The sequence below is a fragment of the Perna viridis genome, chromosome 11 (genome assembly GCF_037379345.1).
Source record: "Perna viridis isolate PV_CMFRI_1.1 ecotype Kerala chromosome 11, ASM3737934v1, whole genome shotgun sequence".
NCBI lineage: Eukaryota > Metazoa > Mollusca > Bivalvia > Mytilida > Mytilidae > Perna > Perna viridis.
In genome coordinates this window covers 32,782,699-32,807,368 of record NC_142455.1, presented here as the reverse complement: position 1 = coordinate 32,807,368, position 24,670 = coordinate 32,782,699, and the positions used below count along the sequence as shown (strand labels likewise).

Below are 24,670 nucleotides of genomic sequence, written 5' to 3'. Positions count from 1 at the left end.
TACAGAATGAGCTACAACCATTCAACACTGTTCACACAGGTGCTAGAACCAAAGAAACCAAGTCTATGTCAGATCTTAAAAAAGGAATTCTCATCATTCATCAAAAAGTAGAAACTGTTTACATCAAATCTTCATCAATATATTTACTGAGGCAATGGCCATAAAGATGAAACTTACACTTATCTCAAATTTAAAGAATCAATCATTTAATCAGAAAAACTCGGTAAAGTAGGAGCGAAAATGTGCATGAAACCTTCCAGACAACCAGGTGAAACGTTTGTGTCCCTAGTGGAACAGCTGTTCTTGTTTTGCAGTTTACGTTATAATTGATAATTTATCTATTATATTATAAACTAGAATAATTCAGAAGCCTAATATTTGGCACAGTTCCCTATAGCAAGAAATTGTGTGTAGAATTTTCATGTCCTTTGCCAAAATGTTTCATTAGGAAAAAGTTAGAGCAGTTTACAAGTAAACATCTCTTTAAACATTTGTTCAAAATCAGAAAAGGGTCTGAACCAATTAACAATCGCCAAGCCTTTCAGATGATTTCTATTCCATAACAGAGTTCCTAAAAGCTTTCTAACCACTTTACAATGTTCGTATTATATGGATGAATTGTGTCTTACCATTGCTTCTTTGGCAAATCTGTCTAGTTAAAGGGTTTAACTCTATTGTAGGACAACATGTAGTATTTACTAGATGTACTGTCCTTTAAAGCAACTAAAATAATTTAACATTAAGTTGCATATGTGGTCAAGCTAGATATATCACTACTTGTATGGCATTCCCACATATGTGGTCAAGCTAGATATATCACTACTTGTATGGCATTCCCACATATGTGGTCAAGCTAGATATATCACTACTTGTATGGCAATCCCACATATGTGGTCAAGCTAGATATATCACTACTTGTATGGCAATCCCCCATATGTGGTCAAGCTAGATATATCACTACTTGTATGGCAATCCCACATATGTGGTCAAGCTAGATATATCACTACTTGTATGGCAATCCCACATATGTCATCAAGCTAGATATATCACTATTTGTATGGCAATCCCACATATGTGGTCAAGCTAGATATATCACTGCTTGTATGGCAATGATATATCACTACTTGTATGTCAATCCCACATAATTATAAGTTGGTATAGGAACATGTGCCTTATCTATATAAAGTCACATACCATATTTGATATTACTACACCCAGTGTGAGTTATGATTCTTCAGGTATAGACAGACAGATGCAATGACAGATGGCTGGACCAGGTGATTCCAATAAACCACCCACTACTTGAGTGGGGGTGTAATACCAATTAAAGATCTTAAACCAAGAATAACCAACTGCAAAAAACCCTGAAAGGTCAAGGAAGACATCTTGATTTTTTTAACATAAAACTTCACATTTTTTTTCTATAAATAATCCTTATAAACTTATTGTGCTATCTGATATTTTTATGAATCTTTAACCCTGGGTTAGTGATTGAATAAAGAATATATAACCTTAAGATATTCAGACTTTAATTCTGGGAATGAAATTAGAGATTTTCTTGATAATATAAGGCAAACAAAATATCAATAAAAAGTTATATAGACACATGCGACTTTACATAACTCATCAAAAATGATTCCAAAGCTGAGCAGGAAATATCAACTATAAAAAGACGACGTAAAATTATCTGAATATCCTTATTTAGAAGAAGACACAGAATACTACTTATTGATTAGGCCATTACAGAGGCATTCTGATCAAATTAAAGGATCTATATTAAGATTCTGATCTTCCTTGCACAGCTTAATCAAGAGGATAATTACTAATGGAGGATACTGTATAATAAATCTCATCCCTGATTAAGACAAACTGGTATTTCTATAAAGGTTAAACACCTCATAATAACAATTTAAGAAAAGCTTGTAAATTGAAATGGAAAATCAATCCTCTGGGACAATTCATTGTAAACAAAATTCAGGTTGTTGACTTTGAAGTTGTCCTGAGATCTTCATTCATAACCCATGACAAGTGTACACTCGCAGCAGTAAAACTATATGTCTTGGACACTTTGAGGGGCAACATAAAGCTATCAGCTACCTACTTTATAAATCTACACTGCTAAATTATCTTTCTTACCTTGATATTCATTTGGACTAAAACAGACCAGGGTATGATGCCATATCTATGTTACCACTTTCAAGACTTAAAACCATCAACATTATAACATTACAACTGGAGAGAAGTGATGTCTCTCACTCATAACATCACAACTGGAGAGAAGTGATGTCTCTCACTCGTAACACAAGTGGAGAGAAACTCATAACATCACATCACTACAGGGGATAAGTGATGTCTCTCAGTCATACCATGACAACTGGAGAGAGGTGACGTCTCTCACTCATGACACACAACTGGAGAGAGGTGATGTCTCTCATTCATAACACACAACGAGAGAGGTGATGTCTCTTATAACATCACAACTGGAGAGAATGATGTCTCTCACTCATAACACACAACTGGAGAGAAACTCATAACATCACATCATTACAGGAGAAAAGTGATGTCTCTCAGTCATACCATCACAACTGGAGAGAGGTGATGTCTCTCACTCATAACACACAACTGGAGAGAGGTGATGTCTCTCACTCATAACATCACAACAGGAGAGAGGTGATGTCTCTCACTCATAACATCACAACTAGAGAGAGGTGATGTCTCTCACTCGTAACACACAACTGGACAGAAACTCGCAACATCACATCACATTAGAAGAAAAAAGATGTCTATCACTCATAACATTACAACAGGAGAGAAATGATGTCTCTCAGTCATACCATCACAACTGGAGAGAGGTGATGTCTCTCACTCATAACACACAACTGGAGAGAGGTGATGTCTCTCACTCATAACACACAACTGGAGAGAAACTCATAACATCACATCACTACAGGAGAGAAGTGATGTCTCTCAGTCATACCATCACAAATGGAGAGAGGTGATGTCTCTCACTCATAACAAACAACTGGAGAGGTTATGTCTCTCACTCATAACATCACAGCTGGAGAGAAGTAGTCTCACTCTTAACATCACAACAGAAGAAAGGTTATATCTCCCACCCATACCACAAGAAAAGAGAGGTTATATCTCCCACCCATACCACAACAAAAGAGAGGTTATATCTCCCACCCATACCACAACAAAAGAGAGGTTATATCTCTCTCATAAAAATAGTCATCTCATGAAAATGGAGAGAAGATTGTTCAATATATTTTTGTGTGATGTTCTTCACTGAAAAATTCTCAATAGTCCAATCCCTTCTGCGACTCAATTTAAAGGATCAAAACTTTTGTCACAGAGCTTACTCCATGACACGTACAAAAATATTGGAGTAATTCAGCCTACTTGATTCTTAGAAAATGTAATCACTAAGACCTGTTTTACAGTATTGAGTAATGCAGAGAAATGGAAGGAGGGGAATACACAGAGAAGTCATTCTTCTATACATCCTAAGTTTTTATGTGGTAAAATGATTAACAGTTTGTAAAGAAACAGTAAATGCATAAATTGCATGTCAAATAAATCTCAGAACTACAAGGTAGAAAACTTCATTAAGGATTGTTAAAAGAAAAATACTTGACTACCAAAGATAATTCGGTAAATCAATGCCAAGAGCTACATGCTAGAATAACCTAATATTTGTGTAAAAAACAAATTCTAGAGTGAAGAATTTAATTATCTCTTGTCTTATCACAAACCATATTGGTCTATTTTGGACATAATAACTAATAAACATGACAATACTCTGATATTTTAGGATTAGAAATTCAAAAATAGAACTCAGTGATTGAGAAATTAATTGTTATTCCTGAGAAAAATCACAGAACACTGATAAATCACAATAATAATAGTTACAGAACCCATGCAGAAGTCTGTTAGGCCAAAGCAGATGGGAAAGTGTGAAACTAAAAACACTGATCAATTCAAGGTATCACACAAAAATAGTTTAATCCATGAATGTGAAAAACAATTGCTTTAAGACAAAGGCAAGCTCAGAGTTTCCATATATTAATTTTCAAACTTACAATTGTGAAGATCTTTTAAATTTTTCATATTCAATTCAATCTTCACACAAATTTCCATTAAGTTAAAATTTTCTTAAAAAAACTAACAATCTCAAGCCTTTTCAAGTGAAAATGATGAAAACAAAGAAAAAATAAATAAAATCCTTAAATATATTTATAAGAAAACTGAATGAGAACCTAACAGCAAACTTGGTGTGGCCCATCATGTAGGTGAAAGTTCTAATATCAGAAAGAAATGCCTTATCTCTTAGAAATAAACATTGTCTAGAACAGAAAAGTGTCTAAGTATATACAAGCATTTGAAAATGAAAAAAAATCAGATTCTGGCATCCAGCTAGAAAATTGACAGTGCAAGAATCAACAAAATTTCCTTTGCCCTGGAATGTTAAACTTTGTTCTAAATGTACCCACAATAACACAAAATTTAATAACAAGAATCATTTAAAACCAAAATAAACACAGTGTGTTCCTTTTCATTGATAGCTCTGCCAGTGTTTAAGGAGTATCTTCATAAACAAATCTATTTTTGATCCTAAGAGCCAAAAATATAACTTGTTATTGAGACACAAGAGCTGTAATGCCTATCAATTTCTAACGAATATGCCAAGAATTTAATCGGTATCATAGACTGTTTTGCTGAATTCCTATCATCAAGCCATAATACTTCTAAAGGGATTCTTTCAGGATAGTGAAATACTGCAATAAAAATATAACAGAGAATAACATATTTGAATACTTTGCCAGATCTTACAGAAATGTTGAATACCAGGTGTTAGCATATAAATATAAAATATATATATATAGAATCAAGGGAGACAATCCTGTACAAGTTCATGTCACCAAATTGACAAGTTTTAGGTCTGTCTTGTATTCTTTGCCCCCCATAGACTTTTATAGTATACCTTAAACAAGGAGTTTCAATCTTACTTTTGCCCATGTTTATTCATTAAGGAAATGTCAAAAATAATTTTTAGGTCCATTTTAGAAAAAAAAAGCACTAACTTTGGTACACAAGGACAGGTCGAACTAAAAACAGACTTTTTCTACTTCACTTCTATTTTGAGTTCATAAATAGACCCCTTCTCTGAAGTATTATTTTTCATGAAAATACTGTTTTTCCTCAAAAACAAGTTTTTTGTGTCATAGCTTGATATTTACCCTGTAGTTTTGATGAAAAATGATAGTCATTTGCCAAAAAACAGAAACAGGAAAAGGCAAAAAAGAAGCACTATATTTTTAGCCTCCATGTTTTGACGTACACCTGCTCAGGAATATGTAATACAAGACTGATACCTTTAATCCACTGTAAAGAATATGATTGCCATGTATATGACCATATCAGTGATAAAGACAAGAACATGAAGTGAAAAATGTCAGAAGTAATGGACACACATACAGAAAAATAAGACTAACAGACCAAAACACTGTTTAAACATTGTAGACTAGAGGAATCTTAACAGAGTAATATTAGCAAGCCACTTCTTCAATATATTAATTCACATTTGAAATAACAGACAGTTTTTATACTGATATCCCATTCATCAAAATGACAATATGCTTATATATATCAATCAATCAATCAGTTTTGATCCAAACATATTTTCTACTAGAGAGCATCTATTACACTCAATATCTCAAAGATGTAACCTCCTACTGAATGTCAAGCCAAAGATGTAACCTCCTTACTGAATGTAAAACCAAATATCTGTGATCATGAAAGAGATGTATTTACCATGTATTTAGGGAAGTAAAAAGTACACAATTTATTTCATACATCATAAAGTATCAAAAATACTCATGTAACATGCATGACCCTTAAGTTAAGTACATACTTAGGCCAAAATAATGACTTCAAACCTAGAGAGGATGACATGTTTCTTGTTTTTTTTTTTAATTAAAGGACAGAGCATAGTCATTTATCTAAAATGACAGTGAAATATAAGCAATTAGGAAAATGTATAATTAATTTTAAACTATACATGACCTGAGTTTATAACATGGTACATTCAGGGGCAAATTTTAACATCATTATGGTAAATGATAAAGCAATGATCTTATGTAATGACTGGGGAGATACAGGCAGAATAGGATTAAATTTAAACCTTAGATTAGAGATAAGTTTACTGCCATTTTGGTGCATAAAGCCAATTATATAATTGTATTACATGTGGGGGAAAAACCAAATTGTTTTTCAAATTTAATGAACAAGATCAATCTATACTGTCAGGGATGGGAACCTCATTTAGCAATATTTTAAAGTACCCTAGCTCTATAAAAGAGTTTCCTATACAAGTCTTAAATAAATTCCAAATCTTGTCAGGAAGCCATGTGTGCATGTATGATGACCAACAAAAAGACAGGACAAAAATTTACTTTGACTGGGATGTAATTTGACTATGAGCAGTCATGGGGAACTTGCAAGTCACTTGAATCCTCAAAACTAATTCTTGTGACCATGTCCGAACTAGGCAATAACCCATAATGAAAAGATGTTCATTCAAGTATTTTTTACCATTTTCAATGCTTTTTTTTATTTCGATATGCAGTAAATTCAATACTTCTTAGTAAAAAAAAAAATAAAACTTAATTAGTTTATCTTCCAAAAGAGCACCATTTATGATGTGCAAATGAGACAGGAAAATGTTACCAATAAGTTGTTCAACCCCTATACATGGTCGTAGAACAAGTCATAAATGCTTGCTTTCCAAATTACTTTGTATTGCTATTTCATAATCAAATTGGTATTCGTATATTGGTATATCAAATTATTATGTATAATATAATTAATAATCTTGTCACTTTTAAACACAAAGACTAGAAATAGGCAACTCTTTACATACATAGCACAGTAAGTGCTCCCATTCTACTCCTGAAGAGTGCAAATACTTGCTTTGTCAGGCAAATAACAGTCAAACTGGTAGAAAAAAAACACATCTATTAGGGACATATGCATTTAGCTGTCAGAATAAATTACATTTTATGTACAACTGCTAAGTAACAATTTCTTGGTCATAAGCATGTATGTTACTCACAGACGAAATAAATTTGGCCAATTTCCTTAGAGATGCCATCAAAACAAGTCATCACATAACCAGTACACCTGTTATGATCTGAAACATTCATGATTAAGAACTGTTTTCTGTCTCTCAATCAGCACAACCAAAAGAATATAAAATCATTAGTACACCCCACCCCACCCCTGTCTGTTACATCAGTAGTACACCCCACCCATGTCTGTTACATCATTAGTACACCCCACCCATATCTGTTACATCATTCGTACACCCCACCCCACCCCTGTCTGTTACATCATTCGTACACCCCACCCCACCCCTGTCTGTTACATCAGTAATACACCCCACCCCACCCCTGTCTGTTACATCATTCGTACACCCCACCCATATCTGTTACATCATTAGTACACCCCACCCCACCCCTGTCTGTTACATCAGTAATACACCCCACCCCATCCCTGTCTGTTACATCATTCGTACACCCCACCCATCTGTTAAATCATTAGTACACCCCACCACACCCCTGCCTGTTACATCATTTGTACACCCACCCCACCCCTGTCTGTTACATCATAAGTACACCCCACCCCACCCCATTTTATACAACCAATGACTCACCTCTTTAGAATGAAGTGATGCAAGGCTACCATTGGGTAGAGCATGAGGCCCAGCAGGGGGTGAGTTTGGTCCAGAATCAGAATTGCTACTACAGTCAACTGAAAATAGAAAGTATTTCATTACATACATATTTCAAATAGTTATATTTACTACTTGTTCCAAATGTCTTTCAACTAAATCAATAACACTGATATATTAAATATCTTTGAAGTGTCTACACAGTCTTCCTATTTCTTCTAAAATGCAGTGCTGTATTTGGTCTACCTGACATTAAACAGTGTATTCCTAGGAAATTAAGGACCCACTAAAAATAACTGACAAGAGACTGAAACTGAAAAAAAGATCTGACATTGATAGTTTAAATCGTCTTCTTAAAGAATAATAGTTATGTCTGGGCTTGTGGATTATCTCTGCATTTTTATTTGAACAGTTAGTGTTGTTAAGGGCATGCCACACACAGCATTGAAAACTCATTCTCTGATGCAACAAAACATTCATATGACTAAAATTCTAGATCTTGTTCATGCTTTATTCTATTTGAAACTTCAGGTAACAAACCAAAACCACAGAGACGAGTCTTCACAATCTTTAAATGTGATTTGTGATAAAATGTCACTAATTTCAATCCATTGTCACATATATAGATGTCTACTGGCAGGTTATATTGTCCTAATGTATGTAAAAAACCCTAATTTGAAGATGAATACCTACTTTTAAGTTAAAAGTACCATCACTATGAAATAGAGATTAGTAGAAGCATTCAGTTTGCTTGTCAATTTCTATAAATGAAATTGTGGCAATGACAGTTTCATATGATCTATGCAAGAAGTATAGTAGATACAGAATGAGTTGATATTGGAGCACAGGATGAACTGCACTGACATTGATGAGAATGTATTAACAAATCAAAATTTTTTTGATAATTTGTTCACTCAGTGTTTGGGAAACAGTGAACAAAAAATGGAGGTTCTAGTAAAAACATATTGAAGTGCAATCTAAAAAAAAACGATTTTTTTTTATTTTTTTAAATAACTGGCTCAAAATTTGAAATTTTGAAATACACACCAAACCATGTTTCAACAACCTCAGACACACTGTGTGACTTAATGCTTAAAAAGTTATCGAAACACTGCATCCATATATAAAAACAGTTGTGTACCATTCCTAGCTTCAAGAACCAAACTATACTTCAATACACAACTCATCTTTGCTACCAGAATTCAAGAGAGTTTTATTTATCAGCAAAACACTCCAGTAGGGAAATATTATAAAACTACCTCCAAAGTTCACTTACAAATATCGTCATTTGATACCTTTCTCTTCCTACTTCATAAATGGAAAGGTTGATTTTGGAATACTTACTGGATAATGGTTTGCGTTTAAGGAAACTGGCTTTGTCTTTGCGCCGGAGAATTGGACTGTGGGTAATTCTCCGTTGACTCTCCAGTTTTTGCTTCAATGCTGATCGCACCTTAAGGTTCGGTTCAGAAGCTGAAAACAATAATATCTACATGACAAACAAGCCTCCACAATCAAAACAAAACAAATAGGATTTTCCTTCCTTTATCTTGTTAGAAATGAAATTTTAAACAAGTTTTTTTTTTGTATTCTGATAACATTATGTGGTTTAGCTACACTTATATGTCCAAATAATGATGTTTCAATTATAAATTACTCTCTTAAAAGAGGTCGGAAAATCCCTGAGTACACGTCAACAGCAAGGATAATGCAATGCTACTAATCATTAAAGAACATTGTTTGTTGCTAAGGAAATACAATCTACAGGTATATACTAGCAACTGTAAATTCATCAACAACAGTAACATTATTCAGTATTCTAAAACAGTATGGAGGGGTAATACATGTGGTATTCTAACTTTTAACTCACAACTTTTACTCATTCCTGAGCCAACACCGATCAGGGCTCTGTGGTTTAACTCACGACTTTTACTCATTCCTGAGCCAACATCGATCAGGGCTCTGTGGTTTAATTTCGTACCCACCAAACATTACTAATGAACTACATGTACTGTAGGATTTAAACCAACTGCAAAACTGTTAATGCTACTATTTGACAATTCATATTTTAGGCTGTATTTTATGAATAACATTTGCAAAATCCTGAATTTTTTTTTTTAAACAGAATTTCTATGGAAAGCTTCAGAACCTGTATAGTATAATTTGCTGTCAAATTTTGTAGAAAATACTGAGAATTTGTAAAGGTAAATATCTCTGCAAGTGGGCTGATTATAAGTAAATTATATGGGTATAGAACACATGGGCATTGGTAAGACAAGGAGCTACTTGAATACTATAAACTATACAGATAATACATGTAGAATTACATAAAAAATTATGACTATTGTTGAACTACCTCCTCTTACAGGACTATGTTCAGTTTGGACTAATTCTTCAGATTATATAGGTGAGCAGCAGAGAGGGGATATCATTGTGGACTAATTAAAGGTGAGCAGCAGAGAGGGGATATCATTGTGGACTAATTATAGGTGAGCAGCAGAGAGGGGATATCATTGTGGACTAATTATAGGTGAGCAGCAGAGAGGGGATATCATTGTGGACTAATTAAAGGTGAGCAGCAGAGAGGGGATGTCATTGTGGACTAATTAAAGGTGAGCAGCAGAGAGGGGATGTCATTGTGGACTAATTAAAGGTGAGCAGCAGAGAGGGGATGTCATTGTGGACTAATTAAAGGTGAGCAGCAGAGAGGGGATGTCATTGTGGACTAATTATAGGTGAGCAGCAGAGAGGGGATGTCATTGTGGACTAATTATAGGTGAGCAGCAGAGAGGGGATGTCATTGTGGACTAATTAAAGGTGAGGAGCAGAGAGGGGATGTCATTGTGGACTAATTAAAGGTGAGGAGCCGAGAGGGGATGTCATTGTGGACTAATTAAAGGTGAGGAGCAGAGAGGGGATATCATTGTGGACTAATTAATAGCCTATTGGAATAGACAGTTTATCACTTTATAAAGCATTTCCACTAAGAACTATAGTACTATAAAAGAAGAGTGTTCCAATGTCCCCCGTGAAAAAAAAGTGAGGAAATCTTTAAATTCCCTGAAATTATTGTAAAAATCAATCAACCGTAACTAAAGTTGAACTTAATCTGTAACTTCTCATAGTAAGACTACATACATAATCTAAAATCAATTGGTGAAAGCATTACAAAAAAGTGCAGAAAACTGTAAATTCACTGAAATTTTCTAAGTTCAAGGGCCGTAACTTCCATAAAAATCATTCACCGTAACCAAAGTCGAACTTAATCTGTAACTTCTCATAGTAAGACTACATACAAAATCTAAAAACAATTGGTGAAAGCATTACAAGAACAAGTGCAGAAAACTGTAAATTCACTGAAATTTTCAAAGTCCAAGGGCCGTAACTTCCGTAAAAAATCATTCAATCGTAACAAAAGTCGAATTTAATCCCTTCATAATAAGGTCACATACCAAAAACAAACTTATTTGATAAAAGCATAACAAAAAAAAGTGCGGAAAACGTGTCGTGACAAAAAGAAGTTCATTTTCATTCAACTTTGGATTTTACATAGCAGGAAAAACAATAAACTCTTAAAATTCCCCAAACTAATGAATAAATGATTAGGAAGATTCATTCGTAAGTGAAATCTGAATGGGAAGTTCACAAGAAGATACTACCTAATATTTTGATCCAAAATTCATTAACATTAATGAATAACTGATTAGAAGAAACTGACCAATTTTTGTCAATGAAAGTTAGGTCTATATCAACTCGTTTGATGTAGATCTACAAGAATTTAACTAACACTGAAGTTTGACTTGGTTGGCCTACAAATAACCAATACTCATGCTGGGTGTCATAAAAACTAAAATTAAGAAATTCAATTATTGGAATTGTGAAATTAAGTTTAACATGGGTTACAAGTTTTCACATTCATAAAACTGTTTTACAACAAAAGACAAGTGATATGGAGAATGAAATTAACAGTGCCATGATGATATAGATCGAGCTAGGAACAGAACAAAAACTTGATATACAAAAAACATGAAGTTTAAATGAAGCTATAATAATGAGATTCTGAGTAGCAAGTTTCAATATGTCAAAACATTACTCCATTATGTACTTTAACTGTATCTATCTAAATGGAATCCTAATATTTTTTTTTCATATTGACACTGACTTTTAATGTCACAAATGCCACCAACTTTAATACTAATGGTGAAAAACAAGAGAATTTTGAAAGGTCTACCCATACCTTACAAAGGTATTTATTCCATTAGAGGTGACAAAAAGGATTTATTATGACACTACATCATTCAAATCTTTTATAACACTGGTAATTTTGCATGCGTCATATATCACAACAACTCAATAATATTGTCATCACACTATTGTATGCAGAACAAATCAAGGAGAAATATCCATGCATAAATAAAAACATAACACAATAAAAGTGTTAGTGACCAGTTAATCAGAGAACTCCAAAATGTTGTTCTAGCCTGCTTTTACTGAACCCCTAAGTACTGGATCTAGGACAGGTGCCACATTTAAACTGATTCAAATCATTTATTGTCACTGAAATGATGGAACAAATATCCTGCTAGGAAAATACAAGGTATATAGAATATTCACTATAATTCAAATGTATGTGATGGTAGTTCTTTTGAGGAAGTCATTATTTTTTCCCTGGTAGGAGCACCAGTCTTTAAAGTAAACAACTTTTTTTAGATTTAAAATAAAAAGAACTATGGAAACGTTTACAGTTACGATTTATATTCTGGTACACTTACAGGACTCAAATCTCCCATTTACAGGCAAAGTGAAAAACAAACAGTATATGGCTACATTGAAACTACATACATAAAACCTATGATAATGTTGCCTTGAGAAAGTATATATAATCAATATCAAAGTAAATCCCAAACTTTCAAAATTACTTTAATTAACTATTTATCCATTTTCCAGGGTAAATTTGTTTTTGTCTTGTGCCAATAGTACTAACACATTGAAAAAATATTAAAAGGTTACATTTGTCTTTGATAAGTATTATTGTTTAAGTGATTTTATTTTAGTATTCCAATAAACAGATGAACGTATAATATGATAGTCTGACCATAAAATCTATAGAAATTCTCTATTGTAGAGAACATTATCAGTAAACAATCCATTTGGTGCTAAAAGAAATGGGTATGTCTAATGACATATTCAAAACTCTCAATGTGGATAGTACAGCTGATAAAGACAGAATGAAAAATGGATTCTTAAGCCTTGAACTTTCTTTTCAGAGGTAACAAAAATTGAAACATGTAAAATAAATGCTAACTATATACAGGTCAGTAACACTCTATTTTCCCAATAAAATATATGGTACATTAGTATTAAATTATGTATATGTTTGGTGGCGAGGATACACTAATTGTAAAGTAGCATGTTAGAAATTAGAAACCAAAATTAAATACAGTGAATGCATTCAAAACGAGATTCACACGCAAAATCTTTTAGAAAAAAGTTGTAATTTTTCCAATAAAGACTTTATTTCGGTTATTTGATGTGGGAGACATGATTTATTTATTTGATTAGTCAGAAGTCACTTACAATTTTAAGCACAAAATGACTTCCCTAGAATATTGTGGTACAGGTTCATCAACTCTTCATAAAAGTGTGAGTAGTGTATTTACTGAGCACACAAACATAACTTAAAGTGTGAGAAAGACACAAACTGGAAATAAAACAGGCAAAACACACACTCAGAACTTACCTGTCTTACGCAGTGGAAAATCATCTCTATCATATTTTCCAAGTAGGTGGGGACCAAAAGGGGGAGACAACCCAGACTGAGGAGGTGAATTCTGTTCAACCCTGCAACAATTTATTAACAACCAAAATTACATGAATTTCCTTCAAAAATATGATTCCAATTCCATCGATATCTATGTCTTTAAGCATGTTCTTACAACTGTTTTGCTTATTATTCACACTGTGTTTCTGCTTAGTATTCTTTTGTTTTGACAGCAGAGATTTCATTCTAACTAATACTAATCTAAATAATCATGTAATTAATTTTTATAACTAAACAAGAATTTCAAAACAGTTTATCTCATATAACTTAACCTACTTATCAAAATAATTCAGTTTTCCAAAATTAAAATGAAGAGCCACTAGGTTTGGATGCACTTTTGCTTTCATTTCATAATACTAACCAGTTATGGAATGGAGGTGAGTTCCGTGCTGCAGCCTCACGATGCTTTTTCGTCAACACAAACTCCTGTAACCTCAACTTGACCTCTGATGATGCCACAGCACCTAAAATAAATAACATATATACTTAATATTTCAGTTGCCCGATTGTTTTGATAATTAACGGATACATTTCAATAGAATTTTATTTCTGAACAAATTCATAAGTCTCCTGTCTTATTTTCAATTTTAATTTTTCTTTTTCTTTTTTTTTTTTTGGCTTTTTTAGTGCAATGGTAATTCATACAAAAACAAAGCTGGATACCAGTCACACTGCAACAGTAACAAAGGAAACATTGTTTTTATCAGTATTCAATATTGAATAGATGGATCTAAAATTGTAGAACTATTTTAGAGACATCTGCCTGATACATGTCATTAACTTTCATAGTATTATTTTAAAATAACTCCTTAGTATTATAGATATTGATATTGATGTTTCATCTTTTACATAATAATATAAGTTAATGAAACAATGAAAAAAAAAACAACATCTGTATAACCATAAACAAAGCTGTCACATCAAACAACTGAAAAAAACTTAATGTTTCTTTTGTCATCTAATGCAACTCATTACTATAAATATTACAATGTTATCATTGTCCTTAGATTCTTCATACCATTTGAGTCTTTGAAAAGTACAAAATCTTTTGATTCTGTTTTATTCTTTAATTGTACATTGGGTAAAAACCAGAACAAAAAGAAAGAAGAATCAATTTTACAGTAGAAGAAAAACAAACTTGTTAAACATAGATCTTTCTTCATTCTATAGAAAAAAAAGATATTTCCTACTATTTGCTTTATTAAACAAAGATGATCATACATTTAGTCTTCTACACTTCAGCTGAGAAACAAAGATATTCCTCTACTTGGCCTTGATCACTCCAGTTGAAATAAAAAAAGGCTTTTTTCTCTTTTGCTGACACTTTGTGGATAATTTTGTACTATATGGGGTAGAAAAATATGCTCAGCTAATTATCTATGGTTTCCTGGTCATTACATAGGTTTTATATATCATGTGTCCCCATTACTATGTGCACATGAACTAAAGAGTATGTACTGAACAATGGCCCTGGGCTAAACAATATACAATGGACAACAGTGTTTCTCTGGATTCTGTGCCTTTTTCATGGAAAAACTTTATTAAAAGGACCATCATGAAGATCTGCATCATGTTCTTTAATATTTCTCTCCAAAACTGGACTGATATAATATGTAAAATACAATGAAGAAAATTAAATAAATTTTTTTTCAAGGATTTTGAAAAATTGAAATTTAATATTTTTTTTCGAAATAAAAAAAGTGGTTTTTATTATAGCTTGGAGTTATGTATGGTAGTCCTCATACAGGTGAACAGACAGATAGACAGACAGACAGACAGCCAATATAGATTTGGTCATGGAAGGGGTACTCATTATTATATCTAAAATTATCACAATAATCCATAGTACTAGCAAGGACAATGTTAAGGTTGTACTCTTCATTTCCAACACTTCAAACTGATTTCATACAACAAAGGAACTATTACTGTCTATCAAGTGCAATGAAACTTGTTAAAATAATTTACATTTTTACCAAGAAAATAATCTTTTTTTATTCTAAGTGGATGACATTCAGACAACTTTAAAACAATACCTTTGTTACCTCCTGACTAAGAATTATATATTGAGAGTGACCATATCTCAGTTGTATATATACCGTAAATGCATTTTTATTGCTCAAGTAGAACAGTTTAATTATTTTAAAAAAATCAAGGACACTACTTGCCCAAAATTTATGATTACATCTAATCTTATTTATATCTGCTTCGAAATTTTATAAGCTTTATATTAGAAACACAACAAAAATTGAAAATCTGCTCAGTTGTTGTTCTTATATATGTGAAAAACTACTGTCTGACCCCTATGTTCTATTTTTAGTAATGGCGGCCATGTTTTTCAACGGATCAAAAATCCCCACATCAATTCTATGCAGAATACCCCAAGAAACATTCATACCAAGTTTGGTTCCAATTGGTCAAGTAGTTTCAGAGGAGAAGAGTTTTGAAAAATTGTTAATGATGACGGACGATGACAATGGACACCAAGTGATGGCCATAGCTCACATGGCCTTCAGCCAGGTGAGCTAAAAATTGTTTAGTTTTTTTTAGTCAACCAATAGTAATGAGTACACCTATCTCCTGAGTAATTAGGAAGTTAGAGACATTCCTAGATATCTATCATTTTATCTGATTTGATCACTTGCAGCGAAGATGAATGGACACCCTACCCACATATAATCTTGTAATTACTATTTTTTGCTTGTATAATGTAATGCTTCCACAGAGCTGATTTGGAATTAATAAAAATTCATTAGTGTAAAATTGTACTGACTTGATCTTACTATAAATAAATCTTTATACAGTTTGCAAAGATCAATGTAATTTTTAGAAACATAATTTGATTGTCACGTTGAACATATGATTCTAACATAAGATTTCTAAATTTAGCTTATATCATCTTCCGTCCAACTGTAACAAATCTGATTTCCTTTAAATCCTTTCAATTTCAGCCTGGAGGCCGATCTCTGATTTACGTTCTCAATTAGAGGAATCTATTTTTATTTTGTCATAAATGCACTAACAACTTAGTAATAAGACACAATGTCTTAAGAGGAAGCCACAACAATAATGATATATTTAATACCATAATAGAATTTACTAAGAAAGCTTTTTTTTTTCAAAAGAAAATTTAGATCTGCTCATAAAGGTCAAGATTTCTGTACATATAAAAGCTTGATAATTTAGGCAACAAAACTATTTGTGTTTTAAATATACATTCAGTAAACAACTACATGAAAATAGATTACCAGTAAAAAGAATATCCAAAACCATTCAACTGTTGTTTACATTGTAACATCTTACTCCTGGTTTAGGAAGATCAAAAAGTCCTTATATACATTCATTCTGAGATATTTTTTTTAGGTTATAATAAGAAAAAAATATGGGAAAGCCATGTATTACATCAGCCTCAATGAGGGAGTACCTACTGGAGTTGCAGATGTTTATGGCCATACAAGAGATTGTGTATCACATCCCAAGTATTTCATCCCTTGCTGAATATGTCAATTAGGGCAGGTTTTAGGTCATAATGTACCATTTCCTATCTTATTTTTCCTGTACTTACTTTCTTCATTCTTTGTCTTGTTTTTCAGCTGCTCTAATCTCTCCTTTTCCATTCTTTCTTTTTCAATTCTATGTCTTTCCTGTAATTTTTGCTGTTCTTGCAGAAACTCTTGCTGTTTTTGTAATAATAAAAGATGCTGAAAAACAAGATTGCAAAGAGCTAATACTAACTAAAAATGGTACTTAAAGGTCAAAAACCAGAAAGCAAATGAAGTTTAAAAACTTGTACTGTTCATGTCAATCAAATTATAAAAAAAATCTTCATATACTGGAAGTGCATGTACCTTTAACAAAATATCTCATTCCTACATGGACTTCATACTTAATACATGAATAGCCAATCATTCAAAAACATCATAATGGCTACAGTTTATAGTTCATTCAAGTCAGTAATTATTGTAATTTTCTTCAATTTAAGGCCAAAAAAAATTTAATGTATTTTGTGATTTTTTTTCGATATGTAAATTGTCTGTAATGTAAATCAAGGCAGTCACACATTTTTTGCAATAAATTCTTAAGTTACAATATGAAACTATATACATCAATATCAAGTTCAATTCCCATTTATTAATATTATAGTGTAATTATATATAATTTTTTTTTCTGATTCTCAATCAATAACTAAATCATGTTAGCTTATACACAATCCCTACAAAAAGTACTTGTTTAACTGTGAGTATACCATATATGGTAGCATTATAACAGGCTATGCCAATCTCATTTAATTTGTCACAGAATCAATGCCTTAAAAGCCTACTCAAAAAACATCAAGATCTTTATAGATTTAATACCCAACTACCAATAAGAGGAAGCAATAATTTCTCCCTTACAGTAAATAAGGCTATTTTTAGAGACATTGGAGAATAAATAGATCCCTTTTGCTTAAGATGCTCTACAAAATCAATTAAGAAACAAAAATATAGAAAAATCTTCTTCCAATACAAGACAGGATAATGTTTTATTGCCCGCAGTAAGGTTATTTATAACCTAGAGATGATCGATTCCTAAACAGCGCCAGTCTAATTGAACTATATTTGGACAAGAATCGTGGCAAACAAAAGGAAGTAACCTAGGATAGCAAACAAGTTTTATTTTTTTCATCTCATCGAAACAATTCCTGACTTTCAATGATTAATTATTTTTCGCCCACAAGGTTTCTGAGAACACCTAATTTTTCGTACAAGTCATTGCACTACGGCACAAAAATAACAAATAACAACCTAATATATGAATTCTATGAAAATTCATTTATCAATTATGCCTTTTACATAGTATATGAGACAATATAATACAGACAGTATCTCTTCATTCCACAATACATGCTATGGTCTAAGATGTTGTAAATCAGTATGTTTTTATTCTTGTACTTTTAAAAAAAAATTTTGCAATCGGGGGAGTATCCTCCCACTTCTAAATTAATTCTATATTGCAATTATACTGATGTCAACTTAGTCATATTTTCACAACAATTACAGTACTTCATATCACAAGAAGAAATCAGATAATACAGTATATTTTCAAAAACAAGAAATACTGATCCACTATACATATCTTTGAGAATTAGTCAATGGAGATTAGTTTTTGGCTTCATTTCCATGGTTACTAATTCTCTAGAATTATCTCAAATAGTCATATTTGTAGGTAAAACTTTAAGTTTGTATTAGAAAAGATGTGACATTTTATTGAATGTGAGATGTTTTCCAAGGGACTATTTTGCGCCCTCTTTTCATTACAAAAAAATAGCGAAAAAATGATATGTTGACATACATACAGTATTTGAAATGTGACAAGCTTGTCCAGAGAATGCTGTGTAATATTCCAAAACTTATCCATGACAATTTCTGCTAGAGTTTCAGTTTAACAATTGCATGTAGAATAATACTTCAGTAACATGCAACTTTTGGAAAGCTGATTATAAATGTCTAAATCAAATTTCATCGAAGTGCTATGGAGCCATACAATTTACCTTCTATTCAATAAAAATACATGTACCCTAATGTCACTTCCAGCAATAAAAGAAATGAGTTTATAAACAACCAGTACTTTTAAATCTAGAGGTTATTCTTTACTTAGACATTTAATAAATATCTCTGTAAACATCATAAAAGGCCAAATTACTAAATACTACATCTTTACAAAAGGAATGATAGTAATATTCTAACAAAGGTCAAATCGTGTTAAAATGTCTGTGCACCTCAGATTATGTGACATCCTCAAGTCACTACTATCAAATATAAATCCATTCAAATGTGCGTGTTTATGAGATAAGTGATTACTACATGAAGGGGAAAAGGAGCTCCATCTACCAGGGCACTCATACACAATGATATGAACAGTATCAGATGTTTCCTCTCTATGATAGGCAACCACTGGTGTTCAATTTTTTTTCATCCATATTTTGAAGCACTTCAAGGCAGATTTAACTAAAAAAAGTTTCAATATTTTCCATTTACCTAATCAATTATTTTGAGGATGCTGTTTCAAACAATAATGAGCCTGATCATATTGACTAAAACTTGAAATGGACAATATTTCCATTAGAAACAAATGTGAAATATTATTGTAATTATTCTTTAATACTGTCATGTTTAATAATAAAGGGTGAATTAAAAGCAGTGCACAAAAGTTTTATTGATGAAAAGCTGGGAAACACTACTTAGATATGAATAAAATCAACAGAGCAGTATTACGTTGAAAATAGTTTGTGTACTTAATTTTTTAAAAGTTAAATTTTACTCCTAAATAAACACTTTGGTAGATACTGTAAATGTACTAATTTTCAAAGATTCTGTTTACTGGAAATATTCAAGTGTATCATTTTTGCAAGTTCAAAAAAATTATTTGCATTACAAAATGGTAATAATCAATTTCGCTGGTAATTTTCATGATTTTCTGTCCACCGCAAAAAAAAAAAAAAAATTTGGTACACCACATAATAATATGTTTACAATATATGAAACAGGTTTTAAGTATAGTTTATTTTTACAAGTGAGGATTTTACTACATGAACAATTTTTGGATGCTTCACTTTCTAGATCAATTGCTAACGTAAATTGACGAAAAACATTAAAAAAAAAAAGCCAATGTGAAATTCAACCAGTGGTAAAGATGATAGGGTAGGAAACCTGATGAGAACGAACAATACCCAGAAAAGTCATTGAAGTTGTAATTACCATTCTCTCTCTTTCTCTGACACCAACCTGTTGAACTTTAATATGCTCCTGCATCTGTTTCTCATGTTCCTGTGCCAGCTGCTGCTGCTGCTGACGGAATTGTTGGAGAAGGAGCTGTTGCTGAAACTCTTGCTGTTGTTTCAGTGATGCTATTTGTTGCTGAAGTTGGTCGCTGTTGTACATATTGCCTGGAGGATGCCGTCGGTCAAGTATCGGAGAAGCCAGTGGGGATTGGTTTAAATCTGAAATTAAATCATAACATCAGTACTTCCAAATAGGGCTTCCATTCCATCCTTATGGTAACAATTCTTTCTACATTTTAGAGGTTTTCCTACATTTTTCCAGGACTTGGACCTGTGTCCAATTGTCAATAAACAAGAAATATACAACCAAATAGTTAACTGACACTTTATACCAGAGAAGTCTGCTTCACTCTTCACACAGAGAACAGATTACATGTCCCCACATGGTCAATAACAAAAACATTAAGATAAGAAATAATTCAGAAGTTTGTCCCTAACTAACCATTTAAGTACCAGTCCACATAAAATTCGGACACTACCAATGGTAAAGTGATTCATGGTCAAGAAAACCCACCAAACAAATGATGCTTTTTTAGTATACATATGCTATTCTTTCACATAACAACAACCTTTTCTGTATTCAGATTTGCACTTTTGAGAAAATCATACATTTATCTCCCACTATAAGCAACTAATTGAAGGCAAATCAAGAACGATAACTCTTTACAGAGTGCAAATTTCATGTACAATCTATAAATTTTTTATCTCAAGAGCGCAACAACCAAATGAAAAACTAAGAGTTACGTGATAAAATAATAATTTGGTGGGTTTTTGACATGTTAAATCACCTTCTGTCTGATTTTTAGAAAGACTGCTACTTAAGTTGTAATGAAAATGACTTACCATCTTTCATTGTTCAAAATAACAAGAAAATTCCAAAGTCACAGTAAATCCAAATCAGATAATCTTCCAGCCTCAAAAATTGACTGGTCATAGGAAAGAAATGTTCCTGTACACCTTATTGTATAATACTGAATTCTCTACACTACGCAGAGTTAATACAATGAAGTGCTAATTATATGTTTCTATTTTCTACATGTCACTTTGCGTCATTCATACTCATTTTCACATCTCCAAGTTGTGACTTCCCAATATGCAACCAACTTATAAAGAATCAATATTTATAATTCACGCCGATCTTATGCCATAGTTCAAATATAAAAGAAAAGAAGTGTTTTCTTATGATAGTCTAAAATCACACAATAACGTGCTATTACAAAAATTGTTTTCCAATAATCATTTCTGTTGAGATATATTTTTCAAATACATATATTACAAAAGCTTATTTCAAAGCCTTGGGTGATGTTTTTTCTTCAACCTTTTCTTCATTTATATAATTCTGATTTTATTTTCAGAATTCTAATTTATAATTTTTTTTCTTGAACATTGAACATTTATGATTTTTTACGATTTTCTAGGATCTTGTACTTTTTTTAATCAACAATTTTTTTTTATTTCCTCAGAAAGCAGAGTAGAGTTTCTCTTGAATTATTACAATGTTAATATGTAGCAAAAAATTGCCCAGCTTAATAAAACCACAACCATTTGTTTGACTTCATTCCTATAAAAAAGGATTGTCATTTTTGTAAAAAGAATCTGTCTAGGAAAGTGCTTAAGCATACCTAGGATAGGAAACTTACTCAAAGTCTAGTCAGTCCTGACTACAATTTTTCAATATATTTACTATATGGCTATATAGATTTTTGCTCAAAAGAGCCAGCCCTGCCAAAATATAGCCATCTACCATTCATGGTAAGTAAAGAACATGATATTTGTCACCAAACTGTTTAGTGCTTGTTTTCCTGGTCTATTAATAGCAACAACTACAAACATCTGACAACATTACTTTATAATCTTCTTGATTAACTTAAGACTCATGAATAACTGATCAGTTCCTATTTTCGGCAATATTTCATGTTATGAACAGTTGGTCAGTCACAACACATGTCTAGTTTCATGAAGTATAAACAAGGTTCTTTTAAGGGAGCTGTTCCACAAATACTTAATTTTACATACTATTGATAAATGTAAATAAAAGTTTCTCCCATTGTAAGTAAGTGATTAAAAATGCATGCAAATTTTTAACCATCGGCGGGGGTTTAAATTTCTGCAAGACTTTTCCTGCTATTTCACATTTCCAACTTTTCTACAGATTTCATGGGAAAAACAGATTCAGATACAATGCTCTCAATAGTTAAATTTTAGATTTAACCCACTTGCTAAAGCTCATGGGTCGAAATCTAAAATGTAACTATCTCCAGTGGAGAAATCTTGTAATCCCCTTGAGACTGAAGGATAATCTATGTATCATTCCCTGTTGTGTTCAAGTCTATGTGTGGCTTAAGGTAACTTAAAAAATCTAATTTAAATAAATCTTTCTTATCTTAGAATAGCATGAATGACAAAGTTTAATTCAAATCCAGCAAAGTAATATTTGATTTTAACAGACAGACAGACAGACAGGAAGAACAATAACTGAAGTTTCTTTGGAAAAGAAGACATTCTACTTAAATACAAGAAAACAAAACTGAACAGAGAGAATGCCATAAAGGAGCCATCCTACCTAAAACCCATGTAAGCTGTTAAGCACAACAAATCTGATGAAATTCTTTAAATCGTTGTTTATAGAACTACAGCACCTACTCTGTTTGAGAACATTATAAAAACAGTTCTCAGACATGTGTTCGGTGAACTGTTTCATGGACTTCAACAATTACCATATGGGAAGTCACCACAAACAATTTGGACAAGTTATATTTATCCCTGAATATAAGTGTCATGTCATTTGAGAACAATCCTTCCAAGCCATGAATTTTTAATTTGTACATGAAAGTTACTTCACTATATAAAGAACATCTTTACCTGAATTAATATCAATATACAAAAAAAAATCTATGAATAGTTGAAGTAATATAAAAGGAGTATGCATACTTTGGTAAATTCAGGTGACCTACAGAGCATATTGTATCCGATATAATTTTTTATGCTTTGTCTTTGAGGGACAGAGCTATTTGTACTTTGTAGATGATGCAGAGCATGTTGTTATGTATGACCAATGAAAGTATGCAAGAGTTCCTTAATACCCACTCTCAACTGTCTAAAAAGTTCAAACAATCACTTTGGAATTACATACGTCATATTTGATAGAAAGTTTTTGAACCATTCAATTTTTACAGTTTCAAGACCCCCTACAGAAACAGGACATCTGTGATGCTATGTCTCTCATAACTAGTCTACAGATCCAAAACCCACTAAGACATACAAGTCAGTTACCTTAAGCAATCAAAACTTCAGAAAATATTTTGTCCTTCAAAATTTATTATCTAAAAATAAACATAAATAATTCAATTAAATCTCCATCAGGTTCCTAAGTTGTTTGTTTCTTGATTACTGACATATTAATTAACAGATTATAACTTCAGATAACACAAGACCTTTTTTTCTGTTTTGATGTCCAGAGGTTTGATGTAATAATCTATGCAACTAACATAACCCCTGACTAAGTCCAAGCCATGTCTATACAGACTAACAGTGTGATGGCGGCCATGTCCCAATTCTAGACTGACTGAGCGTAATGGCCACCATATTCGATTACTATAGGCTGAGTTTACACAATGAGGTCACAAAGAACCTTCAGCTATAGGACAAAGTAAAAATTAAGCTACAATCGGTATAAGAAATGACATCTTACTCAGACCTTAGGATAAAATCACTAAAAAATGACCTATCAACAAAATGAAAGCCACAATAATATATCTTATGTATAGTTATGTGTCATGTCTATGTTCTATAACATGCTCTCTATATGTGGAACAGTTTACAATGCATGTAAATAGTATTAATTTGTGGAGCAGATTCTGCCTCCCTTATGTCCTCCCTTTTAACAATCATATCTTGTTTTCTTTCTTCATGGTTTTAATTCCTTCTTTAAAAGATTTTTATACATTCTTGGTGTTGCTTTTACAAAAAAAATAAAAAGACTTTGTTTTCCTCCTCTAAAAACTTCTACTAGTGAAAACATCAAGATCTATTTTAATTTAAGAACTCACAGTAACTCCTAAAAAATTTGATTTTTGGAATATTCAATTTTTATTTAGAGAAATTATAAATTTTCCTGTACCCATTTAAGCCATAGTTCACAGCGATGAAAAAATATCATTGACGAACTTACCAATAACATTTTTCTCATGTAGAAACTTATGTAGCCTGACTTAAAAAAAGACCTTGTTGTCCAGATATACATAGTCCCCATTGATAGCTACATTCTCGTTGTGTTTGATCTGAGCTTTTTACTGCAATT

General features: G+C 32.2%; 1 protein-coding gene across 14 annotated transcripts in view; it reads right to left on the bottom strand.

The window, feature by feature from the left end:
• Window positions 1-24,670, bottom strand: part of LOC148603771 (histone deacetylase 4-like) — a 105,379-nt gene that overhangs the window by 23,376 nt on the left and 57,333 nt on the right. For 7 of the 14 annotated variants that reach the window (XM_088552453.1, XM_088552454.1, XM_088552457.1 and 4 more), the window contains 6 exons: window positions 20,288-20,529; window positions 17,116-17,251; window positions 13,915-14,017; window positions 13,473-13,573; window positions 9,077-9,205; window positions 7,715-7,812 (listed from right to left, as the gene is read on the bottom strand). In XM_088552453.1, coding sequence (XP_088408579.1) covers window positions 7,715-7,812; window positions 9,077-9,205; window positions 13,473-13,573; window positions 13,915-14,017; window positions 17,116-17,251; window positions 20,288-20,529 — 809 coding nt within the window. Of the gene's footprint in view, window positions 1-7,714; window positions 7,813-9,076; window positions 9,206-13,472; window positions 13,574-13,914; window positions 14,018-17,115; window positions 17,252-20,287; window positions 20,530-21,213; window positions 21,302-24,670 lie in introns of those variants that run through there. The other 7 variants (XM_088552464.1, XM_088552465.1, XM_088552467.1 and 4 more) reach the window with 4 other exon arrangements.